The sequence below is a fragment of the Numida meleagris genome, chromosome 6, assembly GCF_002078875.1.
Source record: "Numida meleagris isolate 19003 breed g44 Domestic line chromosome 6, NumMel1.0, whole genome shotgun sequence".
NCBI classification, from domain to species: domain Eukaryota; kingdom Metazoa; phylum Chordata; class Aves; order Galliformes; family Numididae; genus Numida; species Numida meleagris.
In genome coordinates, this window is record NC_034414.1 from 51443670 (window position 1) to 51462796 (window position 19127).

The 19127-nt window shown below is 41.2% G+C and overlaps 1 protein-coding gene across 13 annotated transcripts in view; it reads left to right on the forward strand.

Annotated features, from left to right (window-relative positions):
- Positions 1-13964, forward strand: part of TRAF3 (TNF receptor associated factor 3) — a 69184-nt gene extending 55220 nt beyond the window's left edge. For 11 of the 13 annotated variants that reach the window (XM_021401741.1, XM_021401751.1, XM_021401752.1 and 8 more), the window contains 3 exons: positions 515-655; positions 4820-4994; positions 6164-13962. In XM_021401741.1, coding sequence (XP_021257416.1) covers positions 515-655; positions 4820-4994; positions 6164-6735 — 888 coding nt within the window. In that variant the 3' untranslated portion in view covers positions 6736-13962. Of the gene's footprint in view, positions 1-514; positions 656-4819; positions 4995-6163 lie in introns of all 13 variants that reach the window. The other 2 variants (XM_021401750.1, XM_021401753.1) reach the window with 2 other exon arrangements.

Below are 19127 nucleotides of genomic sequence, written 5' to 3' on the forward strand. Positions count from 1 at the left end.
TGTTCTGTAAAGCCAAACCAATCCCATTCAGACAAACTTTTTACTGAAATTTCTATAGATCAGAATATATAGGAATGGATGGGGAAGATTAATGCTTTCTTAATTAGCAATGTCTGTGCAGGGCTCAGGTTGTTTCTTCCAAACTCCAAGCCACAACCAAGTCAATGGCTGTTGCACTAACAAGGTAGTCATAGTTACACAACCGGGTTACAACCCAAATGAAGGAAAGATTATGCTTAGACAAGTTATGTTGCTGTTTCTGTATCCCATCTGTACTTTTATCATCCAAAATTGTACCAAAGCCACTCTGTGGAAGTGGCGAAGTAGCTAACAGAAGGTTGTTTTGGTGATCTTTGTTTTGTTTTGTTTTTCATTTATTTATTTATTTTAAAGACGTGGATAGAGATTTCCTTAGGATCTCATTTGTTTTGTGGGTGTGAGGTAGCTTACAACAAATGAAGTTATAGGTATTTTTAATAAACTCTGGCAGGAGTAATTGTAGAATTTTTTCCAGGTGGCCTTGCTCCAGAATGAAAGTTTGGAAAAGAACAAGAGTATACAAACTTTACATAATCAGATTTGTAGCTTTGAAATAGAAATTGAAAGACAGAAGGAAATGCTACGGAATAATGAATCTAAAATACTTCATTTACAGGTAAGAAATTTAGAATCTCCCCATTAAAGCAGAAATGGTAGTAGCTTCTGTACTGTACATTTACACTTGTGAAGTGAGGTGTTGTAAGTAAAAGGGGGCAGAGTTTAGCTTATTGTAAAGGTTTTCTGATTTTGTTATATTCTGCTCAGCAGCTGGCTTGTTGTGTTTGTTGGGATAAGATACATTGCTAGAACACCACAGTTGCCTAGGCTGGGTTAAAACGGAAAGCCCCATTTAAAAAGGAGAACGATTAAAAACAAAGTTACAGATATTATCTGAAGAACAATCATAACTACTGCCAAACTGTAGGAAAAGATTAGGATCTTAACATTGTTGTATGTTTAACACAATTATACTTCTTTTCTACATGCTGGTATTTTAAAAGCTATTAATAAAGTGTGAGATCAATGTGATGTGGAATTAATCCTAACACAGCACAATGCATTTGAATACACTTTTAAAAAATCTTTTTTTTTATTTTGGTTATCCTTTGAGCTTTCTGAGCAAAATGTATCTATGTATTCCTTTGCCAGTAGATCTGAGCTTCTTTTTCTGTGGTCTGAATCACCTGGCCACATACCAGTGTTGAAGTAGAAGTTCTCTGGATGCACTAGTGTGGTGTTTGGTCCAAGCTGAAATACTTTGCCTTCAGACCTAGCTTGGAACGTGGATGCTGGGAAATTATGTTAGTGTGCATGATGTGGGCCACAACTAGGGAAACATCAGGAGATGGTTAACAAGCTGTTGTGAAGGTATTGCCTACACATTACCCTAGTATATCTTCTGCCACAATATCAGATATGTTTTAGCATCCACTTTACAGAAAATTAAATAGAAGTATTTCTTTCACTTACTATTCACTTCACATTTTGAACTAAAGATGTTACAATACTCGAGAAAGATTTAAGTCTCCAAACTATTGCTCAAGTTCAGCAACGGCAGGGATAAATCCTTACAGCACTTACTCTTGCCATGTTCTGCGCACGTGGTAGCCAGTCTAGCCTGCTTTACTGTTGCATCATTGTTGCTTGGTCTGATGATAGTTTGGGATGTGGCTGCACGCTTACAGTATTGCACTCTGACACTGGGAAGCTAATCTATGTATGTCTTGGTATTGCTGATTGAATCTGCCTGGAGGTAAGTTAATTTGTAAGCCTGGGTTTTTACATATGCTGTCTTAATAACCAGTGACAAGAAGAAAAATGGAGAAAACATAGCGTAGAGTTTTTCATGATTCTTGGTGACTGATTACTGGTTCCAGTAGCTTCACCAAGAGAGGGCATGTGATCAACTGTTATTATGTGGAAAGAAACTTTCACATCCAGTATCTAGTCATTTTTATGAGCATATGGAATCATAATAGTAAGCCAAGTGTTAAGTTAAGTGGGGACATGAAATACGTAAGACAAAAGACATAACAATCTTATGAATATAATGTTATTTGATAGGTAATACATTTCTTCAAAGAAGGGAGGATGCACAGTTTGTTTCTCCAGTCAAAGTTGTACTTGTTATTCGTTTTTCTGGTGTGTTCTTTTGCTGTTCAGTTTTGCTCTTTCTCTTGTGTCCATTAAGAATGTCTGAGAACTGCAAACATTGTTTTCTTCAAATTTCCTCATGAAATTTGCTGAATTCTTTTAATAAATAACAGTGCTAAAATTCAGAAATAGAATATTAAAAATACAAACCAAAAGCCTAGATGAAAATCAATATCCAGAAGAACCCTGAATAGTTTGTCAGGCATATAACTCTGGATTAATGATCTGGAGAGGTCAGTTGCTGGAATAAAAGGTTCGTTCAGAAAATTGATATCTACTTGAAAATTTATGAGTACAGTGTGAGACATCTGTGTGCTTTCTAATGGCATAATTAGAGAGAGTGAAATTCTCTACTGCTGCATTAAATTCAGATTTAGTACATCAGTATCTCCCAGCATGAGGGAGACTGAGTCCCTATTGGGTAAAAAAATAGAGATCTCTCTGCTTTTAAAAAAAAAAAAAAAAAAAGGAATACAAATCTATTTGTGATTATTTTGTGTCTTTTGAATTCACATGAAGAGGTGGAGGAGATAAAAGGCTACACATTTGTCAACAAGAAGCTTAAACTCCAAATTGGATGTACATTTACAAAGGCAGAACGTTGCACACAAGCTGATGGAGAAAAGTTAGTTCCTAGTAACAACTTCTGAAAAACATTCTCCCCAGAGGAAAACAGCTTACAATTCTTCAGTACCTTTGAAACTTTCCCAGTTTGTCAAAAAATGTATTTATTTATTTTGTTTGGTACTGTGTTAGTGTCAAGAGGGCCCAGTCAGAAATGAGGGCATCTCTGTGTGAGGCACCTTGTAAATCTTTAAGCATGTTTTTGTCCTTACCTTGGAGAGTTCATGGTTTGTGTGAGTACAGGGAAAATGTCAGACTTCTAGATGCATCTTAAGATTGCTTTTACTTGTTAATTGTGAACTAACGGCCAAGTCTTGTGGCTCTGGTCTCAAGGTGTTCATTGATGCCATTCCACTGAGTGTTTCCTTTTATATGTATAACAAACATCTGTTCCCTGATTTATTTTCTGATGACTGTCAGTCCAAGAGAAAGGATGTGACTGTGTTGGTAGCTAATGATTAGGATGTCCAGGAAAGTTGCTCAATGTACTTAATGGACCATGGCCATTGATTTAACATTCAGGACGCAGCTTTCCATGACAAAGTCCTAATTTTGCAAGTGATATATATAAGCTTGTTTTAAAACACAACATAGAAATAAATGGTTAAGCGTGAAATATGTCGGATTCCTTAGTGATTTGGGGCCGCAAAAGAATAAAACACTCCAAGAAGAACATGATTTTTCTAGCTGGCCTGTCAAATTGACAGCCATCAATTAATCATTACAGAATTTCGATATAACTGAAACCACATGATTAAAAAGCAAACTCCTAAAAGGGGAATTGAAGGTTTCGTGAGGCAAAAGGGTTTTCCCCATCTGTGGGGAACATTGAATCCACATGGCTAACAAGAATGCAAATACAAACTAACTTTGTTTTCTTGTTTTGTACTCAAACATAATTTTTTTTAAAGAAGTGAAAAGTCATTTTTACACATGTTGGCACTGTATAATAATGAACTGTAAAGTTAGACTTTGGTATTTAACTGTAGGTGGTAGCAAAAGTAGTTTCTTGACTCAAATATTTCTGTTACCGTTTGAACTTTACAACTGAATATGGGGTTCTGGCTAAAATTCCTGCTAGTCAAAATTAGCTGTGGCAACATTACGTACAATGTATTTCTTATATCAGGTTTGAGGTAGACTGGAGAGTATGTTATCCCTTAAAATATACTGAGGTGCTTGCAATAGTCCTCTTTCTGGGAATACCAGTCTTTTTATATGTATAAATAATATATATAATATCTGTAACATTGTATTGTATTTCATTGCTTTCTAAAATCAACTGTTTTTTTCCTTTGTTTTCCTAAAAAAACAAACAAACAAAAAAAACCCCAACAAACTCAATAAGCAAGCACCTTCAGGATATGTGGTTTATTGAATTTAGGAAGTAAGGGTGGGAATTTCAAAAGTGCTTAAGGGAGTCAGCAGTGCTAGTTCTGCTTATGCTGTGTAGAGCTTCTGCTCCTAACGATATGGGCACAAAATAACTTAGGCATTGATAACTGGTGGATAGAAGCTTGTAGTTTGCTAATGCCCCTGTATCTGCATGTATTCATACTCCTGCTCCATGTGGAGTGCAAGAGTGCTGATGGCTTTCCTGAGGGGTGAGTTAATTTGCTTTTACCCAATGATAAATGCATGCATGCTAGCAGCCACTTCATTCACACCATGGTAAGTTGTGCCCATACTATGTTAAGTACTCTAAAATACCCAACAAATACTGGCCTGTAATACCAGTGTAGAGGCATTCAGAATATTGTTCTTGCACTGAAAGACTTTTTTAAAAAAATCTTTAGAGAAAGGCACTCTAACAATCCTGTTTTTAAGTATTTGTGTTGATAATTCTGATAGTGGTCTAATTTTTTGTGTTATTTCAATATTTCGCATAAGCGAAACTTGTTTATATTGGAGATTTATCTTATTATGAATATATTTGTTTATTCTGCATAAATTATGTCTTTGTTATTTTTTTCTTGTAACTCTAACTTACTGTTTCATAAAGCGAGTGATAGACAGTCAAGCAGAGAAACTGAAAGAACTGGACAAAGAAATTCGTCCCTTCCGACAGAACTGGGAGGAGGCTGACAGCATGAAGAGCAGTGTAGAATCCCTCCAGAACAGAGTGACTGAGCTGGAAAGCGTTGACAAAACTGCAGGGCAAGGAGCTCGAAATACAAGTAAGTGTAAGCGCAATGGACTGAAGTACTCGATAGTGCTGTGAAAGGAAAAAGGATATCCTTTGAATGCCAATTTCATTTTCGTTTTCCTGTGGAAGCGTCGATTATTCTGATTCTTCTGTTTCATGCATAGGAGATGATGCAGTCGCTTCAATGTTGTGACATTGATTCCAAGCTTTTTCTTAGGCTTAATTCTTTTCTTTCATTTTGTTTTCTTGACCCTTGTCTTGCTTACAGTGTTAGTTCAGTATAAACACTTCTTCAGCTGATCTTTGAAAGCCAATAGCTTTCAGCAGCTTCTTTAAATGCAGTTTCAGTGTATTGAGAAGTCATTTTCTATTATTTGTTCTCATCCGTGAGTAGATCAACATTAGTGTTATCCAGCTGTAATCACCTGCTCTGCTATCTGTTACAGAGTTATTTGATCCAAAGAATTATTATGACACGTGATTAAGTATTAAAGTTGTTGTTGTACTTGCTGAATATTATAGATCATATATAAGGGTTTAAATAATAAGACCAAAGAACTTATCATATAAATAGATGTGTGTAAAACAAACCTGCTTCTCAGTATTGTAAGTTGATCAATTTTGTCAGTGTGCAAAGAGTAACACACTGCTTCTCATGCAAGGGAAAAGGGACAGCCTTCTCTCCCAAGTAAGTGGCCATATGAAGCAGAGATAAGCTTGAATTTTTGGTTCTCGTATCGTGAACTTTAGACAAGGTAACTACTACACTTCTCAGACAAGTAGTGCATGTGAAGAATATTTTGAGTAATTGGTGGATGAAATTCCCTTTGAATTTCAGAGGGATTATGTAGGAACTGTGAGTCCTTCCAAGGCTAATAAACTACAGATTATGCTGCCAAGTATGTTCTCAAAATACAGAAGCCTCTGTTGCTCACTGGCCAGACAAAATTCTAGATGATTTGAATATTTGACTCATACTGAATGCATCAGTAACACCCACAAATGTAAAAATCCTAATTAACCTAGTTTCTAACTGGCAAACTATTGGCTGTGGAAGTCGTTTCAAAGGTGACCGAATGTGATTTGGTTCTTGGAGAAGAAAATGTTTGCATATGCACTAACAGTATTGGTGATCAGTTTTTACAGTCTTTAGAAAAAAAACCTATTTTCTTACCCCTCGTCCTCTCCGTTTTCTAACAGGCATGCTAGAGACACAGCTCAGCAGGCACGATCAGATGCTGAGTGTTCATGACATTCGGCTGGCTGACATGGACCTCCGATTCCAAGTTTTAGAAACTGCTAGTTACAATGGAGTGCTAATTTGGAAAATTCGAGATTATAAACGTCGGAAGCAAGAGGCAGTCATGGGGAAGACTCTGTCCTTGTACAGCCAACCCTTTTACACTGGATACTTTGGCTACAAGATGTGTGCCAGAGTTTACCTTAATGGAGATGGCATGGGAAAGGGGACGCACTTGTCGCTGTTTTTTGTCATAATGCGTGGAGAATATGATGCATTGCTTCCTTGGCCATTTAAACAGAAAGTGACTCTCATGCTAATGGATCAGGGTCCGTCTCGGCGCCACTTAGGAGATGCTTTCAAGCCAGACCCAAACAGCAGCAGTTTCAAGAAGCCAACTGGAGAAATGAACATTGCGTCTGGCTGCCCAGTCTTTGTGGCTCAAACTGTTCTAGAGAATGGAACGTATATTAAAGATGATACTATTTTTATTAAAGTCATAGTGGATACATCGGATCTACCAGACCCCTGACATATGGTCGGGGAGGCAGATTAAACAGAAGACAACTCCATTTGGGGGTTTTATATCAGTTTGTCTTCAATCAGAGGTCCTAAAGCTCACAGAACCACCTTGTGGAACAGATGGAAGAGTTTGAAGGCATAACTGCATAGGGTCCAAATGAGAAAGTAGCAACACATTAAGAAATCATACCATGGTGTATTTTTTTAATAGAACTAGCAACACTTAAACTCTGAAGAATCACTTATCCCTCATGAGGATAATGATTATGGTCAGAGAGGATTTTTGTTTTTTGGTTGTTTTTTTTTTTTTAACTTATTAATGATCTAGTCCATTGGAGGTGAAAAGACATATACAGTATGTGCTGAATAAATTACTGACTTTTATTTCTTTAAGCTAGAATACAAAAATACATTCACATGTGGGCTAGCTGGAAATTGTCAGCATGTTAAAAGAAGAAATGAAGTAATGTTGCGATTATATTATTTGAAAAAACTGAGGTGCAATCTTGTCTGAAATATAGTATATTGTCTTTTTAAGGCCTCATCTGGTCTCTGTTTAAATAATTACTTTGTAAGAAGATCTTGGAAAAGTATCCATGTCTTCTCAAAAGTATCTGAATCAAAATCATATTTTTATTTAAAGTTCTATTGTTACAGAAAACATTTTATTTTAAAACTGTTGATAGACTGATATTTCTTGGAAGAAAAATAGAAGAAATCAAACACTGGTTATCACTTGTGATAGGAAAAAAAACTATTCAATTCTGTTATTTCTCTTTAGAAATGTAAACCTACAATATATGTCGTAATTAATGACACTATTTCAAAATTAAGGAAAAATCACTCATGGATGCTGTGCATCATTATCAGATTTATAATTGTTTTCACCCTAAAATAGGGCATTTGTTGAACTTTGGAGTTCTAAACGGAATCCTGTACAGTTTTTAAAGTTCTGCCCCATGCTTTCCAATCGAGCTATATATGTTGCAAATTATGCTGTCAGCAGTATATAGTATTTTCAGTAATGGGGAGGAGGATTAGTGCTGAAAAAGCCTATATGTTTGTTCTGTACTAGCAGCCATTGCTTCTTAAGGACAAATCAGCCATGTCTTAATACAGTGATGGTGGCTTGCATGCATACATGTGCCTTAGATGTGCTGTGCTGCTTATAAACCATAGCTTTTTATTCAGATTAATTCTGATATCTGAAATAGTAGTTTAATTGGACTTCAGGCATAATGTTTAGCCTTGACTTCAAAGCCCTTAGGCACCTTGTGTTGTTCAAAATGTAAGCCAAAATCCATTCCTTTGGCTTCGGGAGCTTCTGTGGCTTGGCTGTGGCAGAATCCACTTTACACAGGTGCCAAAACGTTATGCTCAGTGCTCCTATGGAGCTTGGACTAGACAGTCTCCATGGCCAGCATGAAGGAGGGCGACATTTTTCCTCTAATGCCTGCGGTCGTAAGATGGCATCACTTTAAACAGACTCATCCAAGGAACTCTGTGGGGCTGTGAATGTATGTACTCATGACAGCTTTTCTAACAGGGAATGCACGGGCTTCTTTATTCTAACAGCCTGAGCTTTAGTGGAAAGCATTTGCTAGCACTGAAACATGCTGATTGCAACCTGCTGTGTTCATCTGCTTCTATTTAATAGTCTGTGACAAGTAAGTCTAGTGACATAGCCTGACTGTGGTGCTTTATAAAATCCAGGAGCCGCTTCAGCAGAGCAGGCTTGCGCTGCTGTGGTAAGCCTCTGTGGGCTCGAAAGAAGATGGTGCATCTTAGTCTTTATAATGTCAGGTTGTATCAGCTTTCTGCTTTTTGAGGCATAGTCACAATTTTTTGTCTAAGGTGCAGTTGAATTCATGCCTTTGTATTTCAGCTTGTCTTTGCTGTTGTCTTTTTTGGCTGTGCCTTCACACACAGTGCCTGCAAGAAGTATTTATGAATATACAGTGCATGCTAAGTGGTCTTCATGGGTTTTCCAGGCACCTGCTAGAATACTGCCTGCTGCTGACCATCACGATCGTCAGTAGCAACTTGTCTTCCTTTTCTTGCCTTCCATTGTCCAGGTACTGTATTCCCTTTATGGTACATAGCTGTCAACAGGTGCAAGCTAAAATATGGAGGCACATGCTAGCATTTAATTTCTAGCACGGAAGGAGGACGTTCTGCACAAGAGATAAATATCTATAGATATACCTACATCTATATCTCTAGATATAATTCAATGGCACTTGCAGTTTTATGCAGGCTGCGTAAGCAAACCCATCACTTATGCTTTAGGGCGAAGGTTCGCTCAATTCGTGTCATTTTAATAATTGTGAATGTAGGCAGCTGAGCTTTTGTGTTTGTGCATCACAGAATTTTACTGAAAACAGGATTCCCAAGTGGAAATGTCCAAAGGACTCTCCTCCCATTGCTAATGCACGTCTTGCAAACTTAAATGAAAACGTTTGGCCATCTCAAAACAGTTTATATCCTGTTTCAATCTGGGACTTGGAGGAGATTTCTAGTATAAGCAGGGCCCAGCATATTCTGCAGATTTGTGACTACAGTTTCCAACTCCTGTGACAGAATTGTGCTTTTAAATCCAGGCTCCAAAAGAGGAGGAAAAAAGAGTTTCCAGCCTTTGTGACTGAAAGAGGACTTTGAAACTTGTGAAAAGTGTTTGCTAACAGGGAAGTCTTCCTGAGTCTGCACACAGCCTAAACTAGTAGCTTTAAGAGATCTGAATATCTCCTCTTAGCGGGATATTGACTCAGAAACTTCAGAGAGAAGTTTAAATATGAACACTGCTAACTATCTTAATGCCGATCACTGTAGCAGAAACATCAGTCACTGTTGTTATTTCACAGATCTCTATGCTGCTTTCCACATCTCCCAAGTGCCAAAAGCACCAGCTGCCAGAATCTTCAGCTTCACTTGGGCAGCTTTTATAATGCAGTAATGTGCTATCAATATAAAAATATTTTTGCATATATGCTTTTTATCACAGTTAATAAAATGGAGGCCTACTGCACTTACTTTTTAAAACTACATGAAGCTGCCAGAGAATTTCCAGTTTGACAACCTTGCGTACTGTGAAATCCGGGATCTCGCTACACAAATGTATACACCGCCTGCTGTGGAATACCTGAAGCCTTGACTGTAACACTCCTCTTTCCGCAGAACTCACAGGCTGTCTCTGCAGAGTTCTTACTGTGTACATAGAAATCTGTTTCCTCTACTTTCCAGCAAGGAGTATGTAGCATTTTGTGAAAACAAGGCCACTGTATATTCTCTAAATTGAAAAGTCAGATACCTGGTGCTTTACTCAACTCTTTAAATTATTGAGATTTTTCTTCCGTCATTTAAATGCCCTTTATCTTTTCTTTTAAATACGTATTTCTGACCCAGATAATATCCAAAGTTTTCAGGGTCAGTCTGTTCGAAATAATTAATAGAGCAATGCTCCACCCCCAGATGTTCTCTAGAGTCCCTGGCTAACCCATGTGGCATGCCTTTATTGCAAGGGGTTCCAAAGTATTTGCATTATGACAAACAGCATTTCTTCAACAGAATCTTCTTTTCCCTCTGCTTAGTAGATCTTAGCAGCACACAGCTGAAGTCTCTTGCTGGTTTTCTTAATGATGACACTCCAAGTGATGTACAAGCCTCTTTCATTTCCAGCTTTCTCAAGGGAGATGCTAGTGTGTAAGAATCTGGATGTTGCCCTTTTTGTGCACCATTCAGCACAGTGAGTGTGCATCTTTGACTTAGAAAGTCTCGAATTCTAAACAGGATGAAACTATTTCAGTTTTAAGACCAACTGTGATTATTATGATTGACAATGTCTACGTTACTCCTCTGATCTAAAGGGGTCTTGTTTCAGTTACTGTCTACATGATACACCTTCAACTGCTGACTTACAATATGCAATGTTGATTTCAGCCTCGTACTGTAAATGTTCTTCACAAAGAGAATGTGCAATAGGAAAATGGGAAGGGTGGCATAATTTTGATGGATAAAAAAATATTGTGGGTAACACGCTCACTTTCTTATAAATATGTAATACGGTTTATTTCCTTTTCCAATGGATAACCTGCTTAGAAGAGGAAAGCTGAAGATATGTGCCTGTTTTTGTGCCTGGTGAATTTGTCAAAAGCAGATATAATAGAGATTTTTGTTAGCTGTAATTTAAGTGTTGAACCCGTGAGTGTTAGGTTGTGATTGTTTTGCTCGTGTTTCTCAGCTTGCCACAATTTTGGCTTGTTGAGGTTGAGTATAAAAGGTACCACCTATTTGTATCTGTATTCCATCATGTGGGATAGGCATTTCACCAACAGTGCAGGGTTTCTGTTGTGTTTGTTCTGGTTTCAAAACTCTGGTGCTGTTTAGAGAAGTGTGGAGGGAGTGACAAGAAAAGTTGCCTGAATCGCAGAAGAATGAAAAGTGTTGCTGCAGTATTGATGCCTTGTTATGATTTAACTATGCAAATATACAAATAGGTGAGAGGGAAAAATTCTTGGGTTGCATACCTGATCTCTTAGTTTTTGCTCTTTAAAGTACTCATTATTTTGTAGGTCCGTCCGTATACACACAGGCATGCATGCATATATGCAAAGTCTTTTTTTTCTTAATGTAGAAGTGATGAAACAAAAACCCTTTTCCCCCAAGTTATAACTGATCAAGTGGTGTAAATATAACTTGCTTCTGCTAAAGGAGGATTGGGCTAAGGGCAAACTTTGGATTCCAATCTTTTAGGTCTGAAGACTTGCATATAGCAAACAAACCACTTACTGACTGGGAAAATGAGCAAATTGTGTAGCCTTTCTGGAGAACATGGAATGTCACCTATGACATGTCCTTCCTCATACTCAGCTAATTAGGAGATTTGTGCATTTTAAACATAAAGATGGGCAGCTTGTTAAATGCAAATTCACTCTTTAAAAAAAAAAAAAAAGGGGGGAACAAAAAATAACAGAAAACAGCTGGACCTCTCCTGGAATTCCTATTCCATTCAGTCAATACCTCTATATTCCAGCCGACCTAAAAATTGTAGCTACTGTGACAAAAATGATCTGTTCTGGAATTCAGAGTGAGAGTAGCTTTTTGTGCTGTGAACAGGGTAGTAAGCACTCTGTATCTGCAAACATTTTCATATAGAGAGCTCTATTCCTCTTCTGGAAAAAGGAAATTGAAGATAAGATGCAAAATGACTTGCATAAGGAGTCTCCTGGAGCTGAGGCTAAGTGAAGGGCTCCAGTTCTGTAGTGTCATGTTCCAATCACTAGGCTTTATTCTTAATGCATTTGCCTTTTAAAGGAACTGAAAAACAAGTTGACGTACCTTAAAGGCCCACATCAAGACAGTAAGGGCTAGAATTAAACATACAAGCTGTCATGATTTGGGGTTGTACGTGGATGGCAGCCCATATGTTGCTACCAACTTGGCTGTGCCTTGCCCAGCCTGTGGAGTGGAGGGCCAGCGCAACGTGTTGATGTGAATAATTGCAGCAAATGTGTGTCCTGCTCTCTTTGTTCAAAAACACCCAACAAAGTCTCTTGATACTCCTCTTAACAGTAGGGAGAATGATACCATCTTATAGTGGATTAATCTTGGTTCTGCTAGCCTGTAGTGTGGCTGACCATTTCTTTCTTGAGGTTTGGTTTGGTTTTTTTTTTCCCTTTTCTTTAAACTGAAATATGGAGGGCTTAACTGTTCTTTCCTGCCTCTTAATCCAGGCCTTTGCTGAGAAGCACCAGATAATGAAGGTTGTGGAAAACTGTGGAATGCCAATTCAGGGACATCTTCTTGAGATTTAGAAGAGTAGAGATACACAAGATGTAAAGGATCTGACTATTCCTATTTCTCTTCTAATTTATGGGCAAGACTGCAGCTTCTGTCTTCCATTTCATGATCTTAGTGTAGATACTAGGCTGTGTTAATTTATGTTGTTTTTTTTTCTCTCTCCAAGTTAGGATTAGTTCCTTAGGGTTCAAATAAGTTCTAAATTTCACAGAGGAGCACCTGAACCAAAATCCTGGATCCAAACATCCCAGACTTGTTGTGACGTTCGAATCTGGATCCCAACTCTGTGGCTTACTAACCTACCCATTCAGGGTTTGTTGTCTCTGTGTGGTGTTTGTGTTTTTGGTCCTTTGGAACTAAGCTTTTAATTTGGTTGCCAGTTCTGCAAGGACTTTTTAACTTCTTAGCGATGCCGGTGTTCACACGCTCCATTGCTGGCAGTGTGATGCGTGGTGATAAAATTTGACTCTGTCTAAGGGTTACTGAGATAAACCAGCATTACCATTCGTAAGGGTCATTTTCTCGCATAGTGTTCTGAGCTTTGGATTTGAAAATAGCTCACGTCTGAAAGGACACATCTTCCAACTATGACCTGCGTCACTGGCAGAGAGTTGTATAATCTGTACTTGTGGAATGGGAAGGTACAAGCTTCCATTGTTGCTGATGCACCATGTGATCCACCTATTTTGTTTTTCTTATAGCTGATGTTTGGTTGATATATTTTTTCAGTTTTATAGAAAAAACAGGACAGTTCAGGATTTTTTCTACAAGCTGTAAAACTCCAATGATTCAGAGGTGACTACAGAGCTGTGAAAAATACCCCATTATGAGGTGATGGGCTAAAACCGGGTCCATTTCTCTTAGACAAGGAGGATAACCTTTAAGATGCATGGAACAACGTAATAATTGGGAAAACTAAAGCTGACATTTGTTTCCAAGAAATTCTGTAAGAAATATCTGAGGAAAAGACATCAGTGATCAAGAACAATGTACAAATTAACGTGTTTAAGACTTGTGTAACCATTTCTTTAATCTCATACTCTTCAGTGAACGGTACACTTGTGTTCAGTTTTATGATCAAAAACAAAGACCAAAGAAGGCCAACCTCATTTGATTGTGTATATTCTGCCTGTCTTAATTATCAGTAGCTGTAAGGATACAGTGCAAGTGATCTGGTAACCAGTGATTCTTGTCCTTTTCTTTTAGGGGGGAAAAACAACTTTAAAATGTATAATTTATTGCTCAGCAATAACCATGTTGTTAAAATAATAATAATAATAAAAAAAAAGAATTAGCAACATGTCTTAATTTCCCAATAGCATTATTATATGTTGTATTTCAGTTTACTGTAGATTGTGTTTTTGTATTTATTTGTGTTTGGAGGTCTTGCTATGTCTTTTTGTGTTCAAATGCTAATAAACAAGGACAGTGTGTAAGAGTATAGAATGCAAAACTCTGAAATGCTAAACTGTGTTACTAAAGGAAAAATAAATCTACGTAGGAAATCATTTTTTTATAAAAAAAAAAAAAAAACAAAAACAAAACAAAACCTGGTGTGCTGAATTTGAATGACTGCTCTTGATTTGCAAACAGGGTAAAGATGCATCACTTCTCCTCTGTGTACCCACAGATTCCATGGCTGTTCAGTGCTTTGCGCACCTGTTAGGCTTTATCATGACACATTCCTTCCGAGGAAACGGTGCTGTAAATGTTATCAGAGTCCTACTTTGCATGCAGTAACTTGGTTAGAATAAGCCAGGCAGCGGTGTTCATCCTAATGTCACTGTCAAGAGTCCTCAAGCAAATAGAGTAGGAATAATTGGAACGGTTTTTCATGCACTTGTTTCGCTGCTGTTTCCGAAGAGGCAACTGAAGGAGAGGTACTGGGGCTTGAATGTCTAAAAGTGCAGATCTTATTTTTTTTTTTATTACTCTCCAGTGTCATTTGTGAATCTTTCTTTCCTCCATTCAGAAGTGTATTTAAGGGGTGTGTGCATGTGTGAGAAATGGTGTGTTGCAGTGCAGCCTGCACAAGTGCCGTGGTGTTTGGAAGGGGCCGGGGCGGCACCGTTTCCACTGCGTTCCACGTCCAGCACTGTGCTGAAGGCGGGTTCCAGGGGGCAGCACACAGTGTCAATTCTACCCAGCGTTACTCTGATCTGTCCCTCCTGTTTTCTGTTCCGTCCCTTCACCCCCCACTCTATTTCTTATGGAAATTCCCATTTCCCCTCTTTCACGTCCCTCCAGTCCAGCAGTGTGGGGATGTTCTGTCCTAAAGTGCTGGGAAGGCTCTGAAGCCCTTCACTATCTCACTGAGGGTTTTTGTTTTTGTTTTAAGTAAAACGGAGACACCAGGCAAAATGCAAATGCAGGAAAATGAGTATGGTGAGAGGGAGGAGCGGCTAAGAAATGCTCTTGGCTGCACACAGGATGAGCTGAGGTGACTGTTCCCTTCTGCTGCTGAGAGAAGCTGCCTGTAAGTGACTCAGGATGCTCTGGCATGCCCTGCCCTGCACATCTTGTTTTCCACATGCGCTCCCCTGGCCAGCACTGAAGGCTGTGATGGGTAAAGCTCTCTGCACTGCAGAGCATGAAAAAACAGTGAGCTTCCTAGTTTGAGTGTAGTGGGTTACCTTCCAGCAGAGCCCTCTTAAGGAAGAGCAGTCTTTACTATCCCCAAAGCTCATCCCCATTCTTTCTTTGGTGCTGCTCAGACTTGGTGCTGTTGCCCTTACAGGATAGCTGGAGAAGCAGAAAATTGCCTTAAACACAAAGGCAAACGCTGATTCTCTCCTAGCATCCCCGCTCCTCCCCCAGCCATGGATCATAGCTGAAGTGATCCATTACTCTGTGCCTGGCAAGAAGGAGGTTTTATAGGCTCTTTCTCCTGCTGACAGGTACCAGAAGGCACCTTCCAGCTTTAAGGCGTGCTTTCCTCAGGAAGGCAATGCGTTACCTCGGTGACAGGAGCGGCATGCCAGCTCTGGAGAGCTGAGCAGCAGGTGACAGCAGGGTGAAGAGCTCCTGGGCTGGTCTACAGAGGGTGCTGTGCAGACGTGCACGTTGCCCAGTGCTGGACGGGGTGCTGGGGTCATCTCCTGCAAGAATTGCAAGCGGAGTTTTTAATTTCTTCTTAATGGTTTCTAGCGTTTCAAGCCTTGGATTTGCTTACTGACTGGTGAGGATAACTGTTTTTGAAACCTCTGACTTCCTGCCCTTACAGGTGGTTGTGAAAACTCCCCTGCTCACCAGGACTGCCCACTTCAGCATGATGAAGCCCTGGAACTGTTTGAGGAAGGGGGAAATAGCTGGTGAACAAAAGAAGTGGTGAAAGAGGTGATTTCCCCTTCCTTCCCCAGCGCTCTCGTTCCATGAGTCAGGTGTGTCATTGTTTCCTGCCCTGCTGGGCTGAGCCCCGAGGGCTGTCACTGTCACACGGTGCCTGGTTTTATCTTGTGCTACACCACACCTGCATGGGCGCTGCCCCGGGTCTCCTCTCTCACCTCACTCTGCAAATGCCTGCTCCTTTGAGAAGCTGCCCAGAACCACCAGAACCAGAGCCTTGTGGTGACTCAGCTAAGCAAACCAACAAAGCGTTTGTGTTGTGGCCACTAATTTTCCAGAAGCAGGGCATGGAAAACACCCCAGGAGAGAGCACGCTGTAGAAATACTGTAGGTCAGGCAAACTGTAAGCTCACGTGGCACCGAGGGAAGGCGTGTTCAGACAGCTCTTTGAGGTGGCCGCTAGAGCTAGGTCAGTCAGCAGCTGATGCTGGAGCATGGTTACTGCTCTTGTGTGTCCCACGGGCTCTTGAAAAATGGCAAATGGCCCGTGGCCCAAACTGGGAGACAGAGGGAGAGCTGAGTTCCCATGGGCCAGGCTGGCAAATGTGGATGAAACTCTGTGGGAATGGCTTTTGCCATGGGGACTGTGAATTGGATTAAGGGGCGTTTGGCCATGTCTTGTGGTAGTTACAGCTGGTAAAAACCTGTGTTTTGACAGCATGGCTGTGCTGATTAGAGGCAGGAGTTGTTTGCAGACATTGCTGTGGCACTCAGCTGCTGCTTTGTGCCAACACAGCAGCTCCTGCAGAGATTATTTAGATCAGCCCTGGCTGATGGAAATGGCATCTGTCTGAGGGAGGTTGATGAGATGCCTCATGATGTGCCCTGTGACGTCAGGCCAGCAGGAACACAGGTGATGCTTGAGCTGGTCCCCAGTTATTGCCCCCTTAGCAGGTGGCTTAGGATAGAAGGTGGAGGCTGACAAGTGCTGTTGGTCCTCAGGGTCTAAAAAGAAATCTTCTCTGAGCTCAGGGGCTAGTTAATGTGTCCAGCAGCGCTTTGGCTCAGGAGCGGAAAAACAGGCTGGGTTGCTCAGATCCCAAATCCACAAATAATGTAGTTCTATAGCTGTGGTCTCCTTCTTGTGGCTCCAAGATAAGCAAGTGCAGCTTCAAGTGGCTATTGGCATCCCACTTATCCTTCCTCCTTGAGCCAAAATGGCTGCTCTTCCCCAGTGACGTTTGAAAGAGCCTGTGCCCCTCCAACCTTCCTGCTGCAGCACAAGGCTTCACTTCCTCTACAGAAGCCTCCAGCCTCCTCCCTACCACTGGGTGTGGGTTTGGATGCCACAAGATAAGAAGGACTTAAAGCCATGAGAGAGTGTCCAAAAGGAAGGGGAAAGATCTGGATGGAGGGCAAGGGGTGTGAGGAGTGGCTGAAGTCCTTTGGTTTGCTCAGCCCAGAGCAGAGGGGGCTGGGGGGGGAGGGCTCACGGCAGCCTGCAGCTCCTCACTGGGAGTGGAGGGGCAGCGCTGAGCTCTGCTCTGTGTGACTGACATTTGGAGGGTTGTGGCGAGTCAGGGGCGCATCACCCTCCTTGGGGTTTGTTATGCACTGCAATCAGTGCTTTGTACGATCAAGCTCAGCACCGAGCTCCCTTCCCAGCCAGGAAGTGCCAGGGCTGAGGACTGCTATGGCAGCAGAACACCTTGAATTGCTTCTTTCTGCTGCAGACTGCGACTTGCATTGAGAAGAGATGTGGTTGTACAGCAGGGAAATTCAGAGGCCTAGTGTTGAATGGCTAAAAGGAATGGTACCTCTGGCTCTAACGCCTGTTTATATCTTGTTGCTGGGAAGGTCAAGCATCTTAGAATCATAGAATCATGGAATTAGCTAGGTTGGAAAAGACCTACAAGATCATCCGGTCCAACCATCCACCTACCACCAAGAACCCCACTAAACCATGTCTCTCAACGCTATATCTAAATGTTTCTTGAACACCTCCAGGGGCGGTGACTCAACCACCTCCCTGGGCAGCCCGTTCCAGCGCCTGACCACTCTTTCAGAAAAGTAGTGTTTTCTAATGTTCAGCCTAAATCTCCCCTGGTGCAACTTGAGGCCATTCCCCCTCGTCCTGTCACTAGTGACAAGAGAGAAGAGGCCGACCCCCAGCTCACTACAACCTCCCTTCAGGTAGTTATAGAGAGCGGTAAGGTCTCCCCTGAGCCTCCTCTTCTCCAGACTGAACAATCCCAGCTCCCTCAGCCGCTCCTGTGTCCCGCACACTGAGGGCATCTTCTGTGCATGGTTTTCCCACTCCTCAATGCCAATGTTCTCATCCTCCATGGAGCACCATAAAATCATAGTTTGGGTTGGAAGGGACTTTAAAGACCATTCAGTTCCAACCCCTCTGCCATGGGCAGTGATGCTACCCACCAGCTCAGGCTGCCCAGGGCCCCATCCAACCCGGCCTTGAGCACCTCCAGGGATGGGATATCCACAGCTTCTCAGGGCAGCCTGTGCCAGGGCCTCACCATTCTCATAGTAAAGAATTTCTTCATGCTATCTAATCTAGATCTACTCTCTTTTAGTTTAAAGCCATTACCTCTTGTCCTGCCACATACCCTTCTAAAAAGTCCTTCCCTGGGTAGTCAGAGTCTGCGTAGAGGGCACGCTGGCTAGCAGCAAGGTGTAAATCTGATAATCTCCAGGCTGGGGCAGTAGCCCTCATTTCTGGAGATCTATTTTTGCTTCCTTTCATCTTTGTTTCTCTCTCTGTACCTCTGCCTGACCCAAAGCTTGCCCCCACTCAGTCACCCATTGTGCTATCTGTTTTTCTGGCTCAGCAGCATCACAGCAGCAGCAGCACAGGCTGAGGCAGAGAGCAGGCGGCTCCAGTCCCAAGGAGAAATGCAGAGCTAATGCCAGGTAGTTCCGTCCCTCAGTTCCCAGCCATCGTGCAGCAGTGAGCAGCTGTCCCCAAATTAGGTTTTCCTGGAATCTCCCACCTGCCCCAGACGTACTGCAGGATGCTAAGACCAGGGACAAGTGAGTGCCCTGCCCTCTGCACACTGAGGGCATTTCTTTAAGCTGTTACTGCTGAGCATCTTGAATATATGTATTTTTTGCCTTTTAAACTAGAGATTTCAGTGCAGCCAGCATTCACCTGGCGATCCTCAGGGAGTGATTTGTGAGCAGTAATGAGCATGGGATCCTTTCACCTCGAGGACATCTCTTGGCATCCAGCTCCCTGTGTGGAAAGTGCTGACTGCATTTGGGCTGATGCCCAGGCTGGGAGTGCTGCTCGTGAGCTTCTTTGCT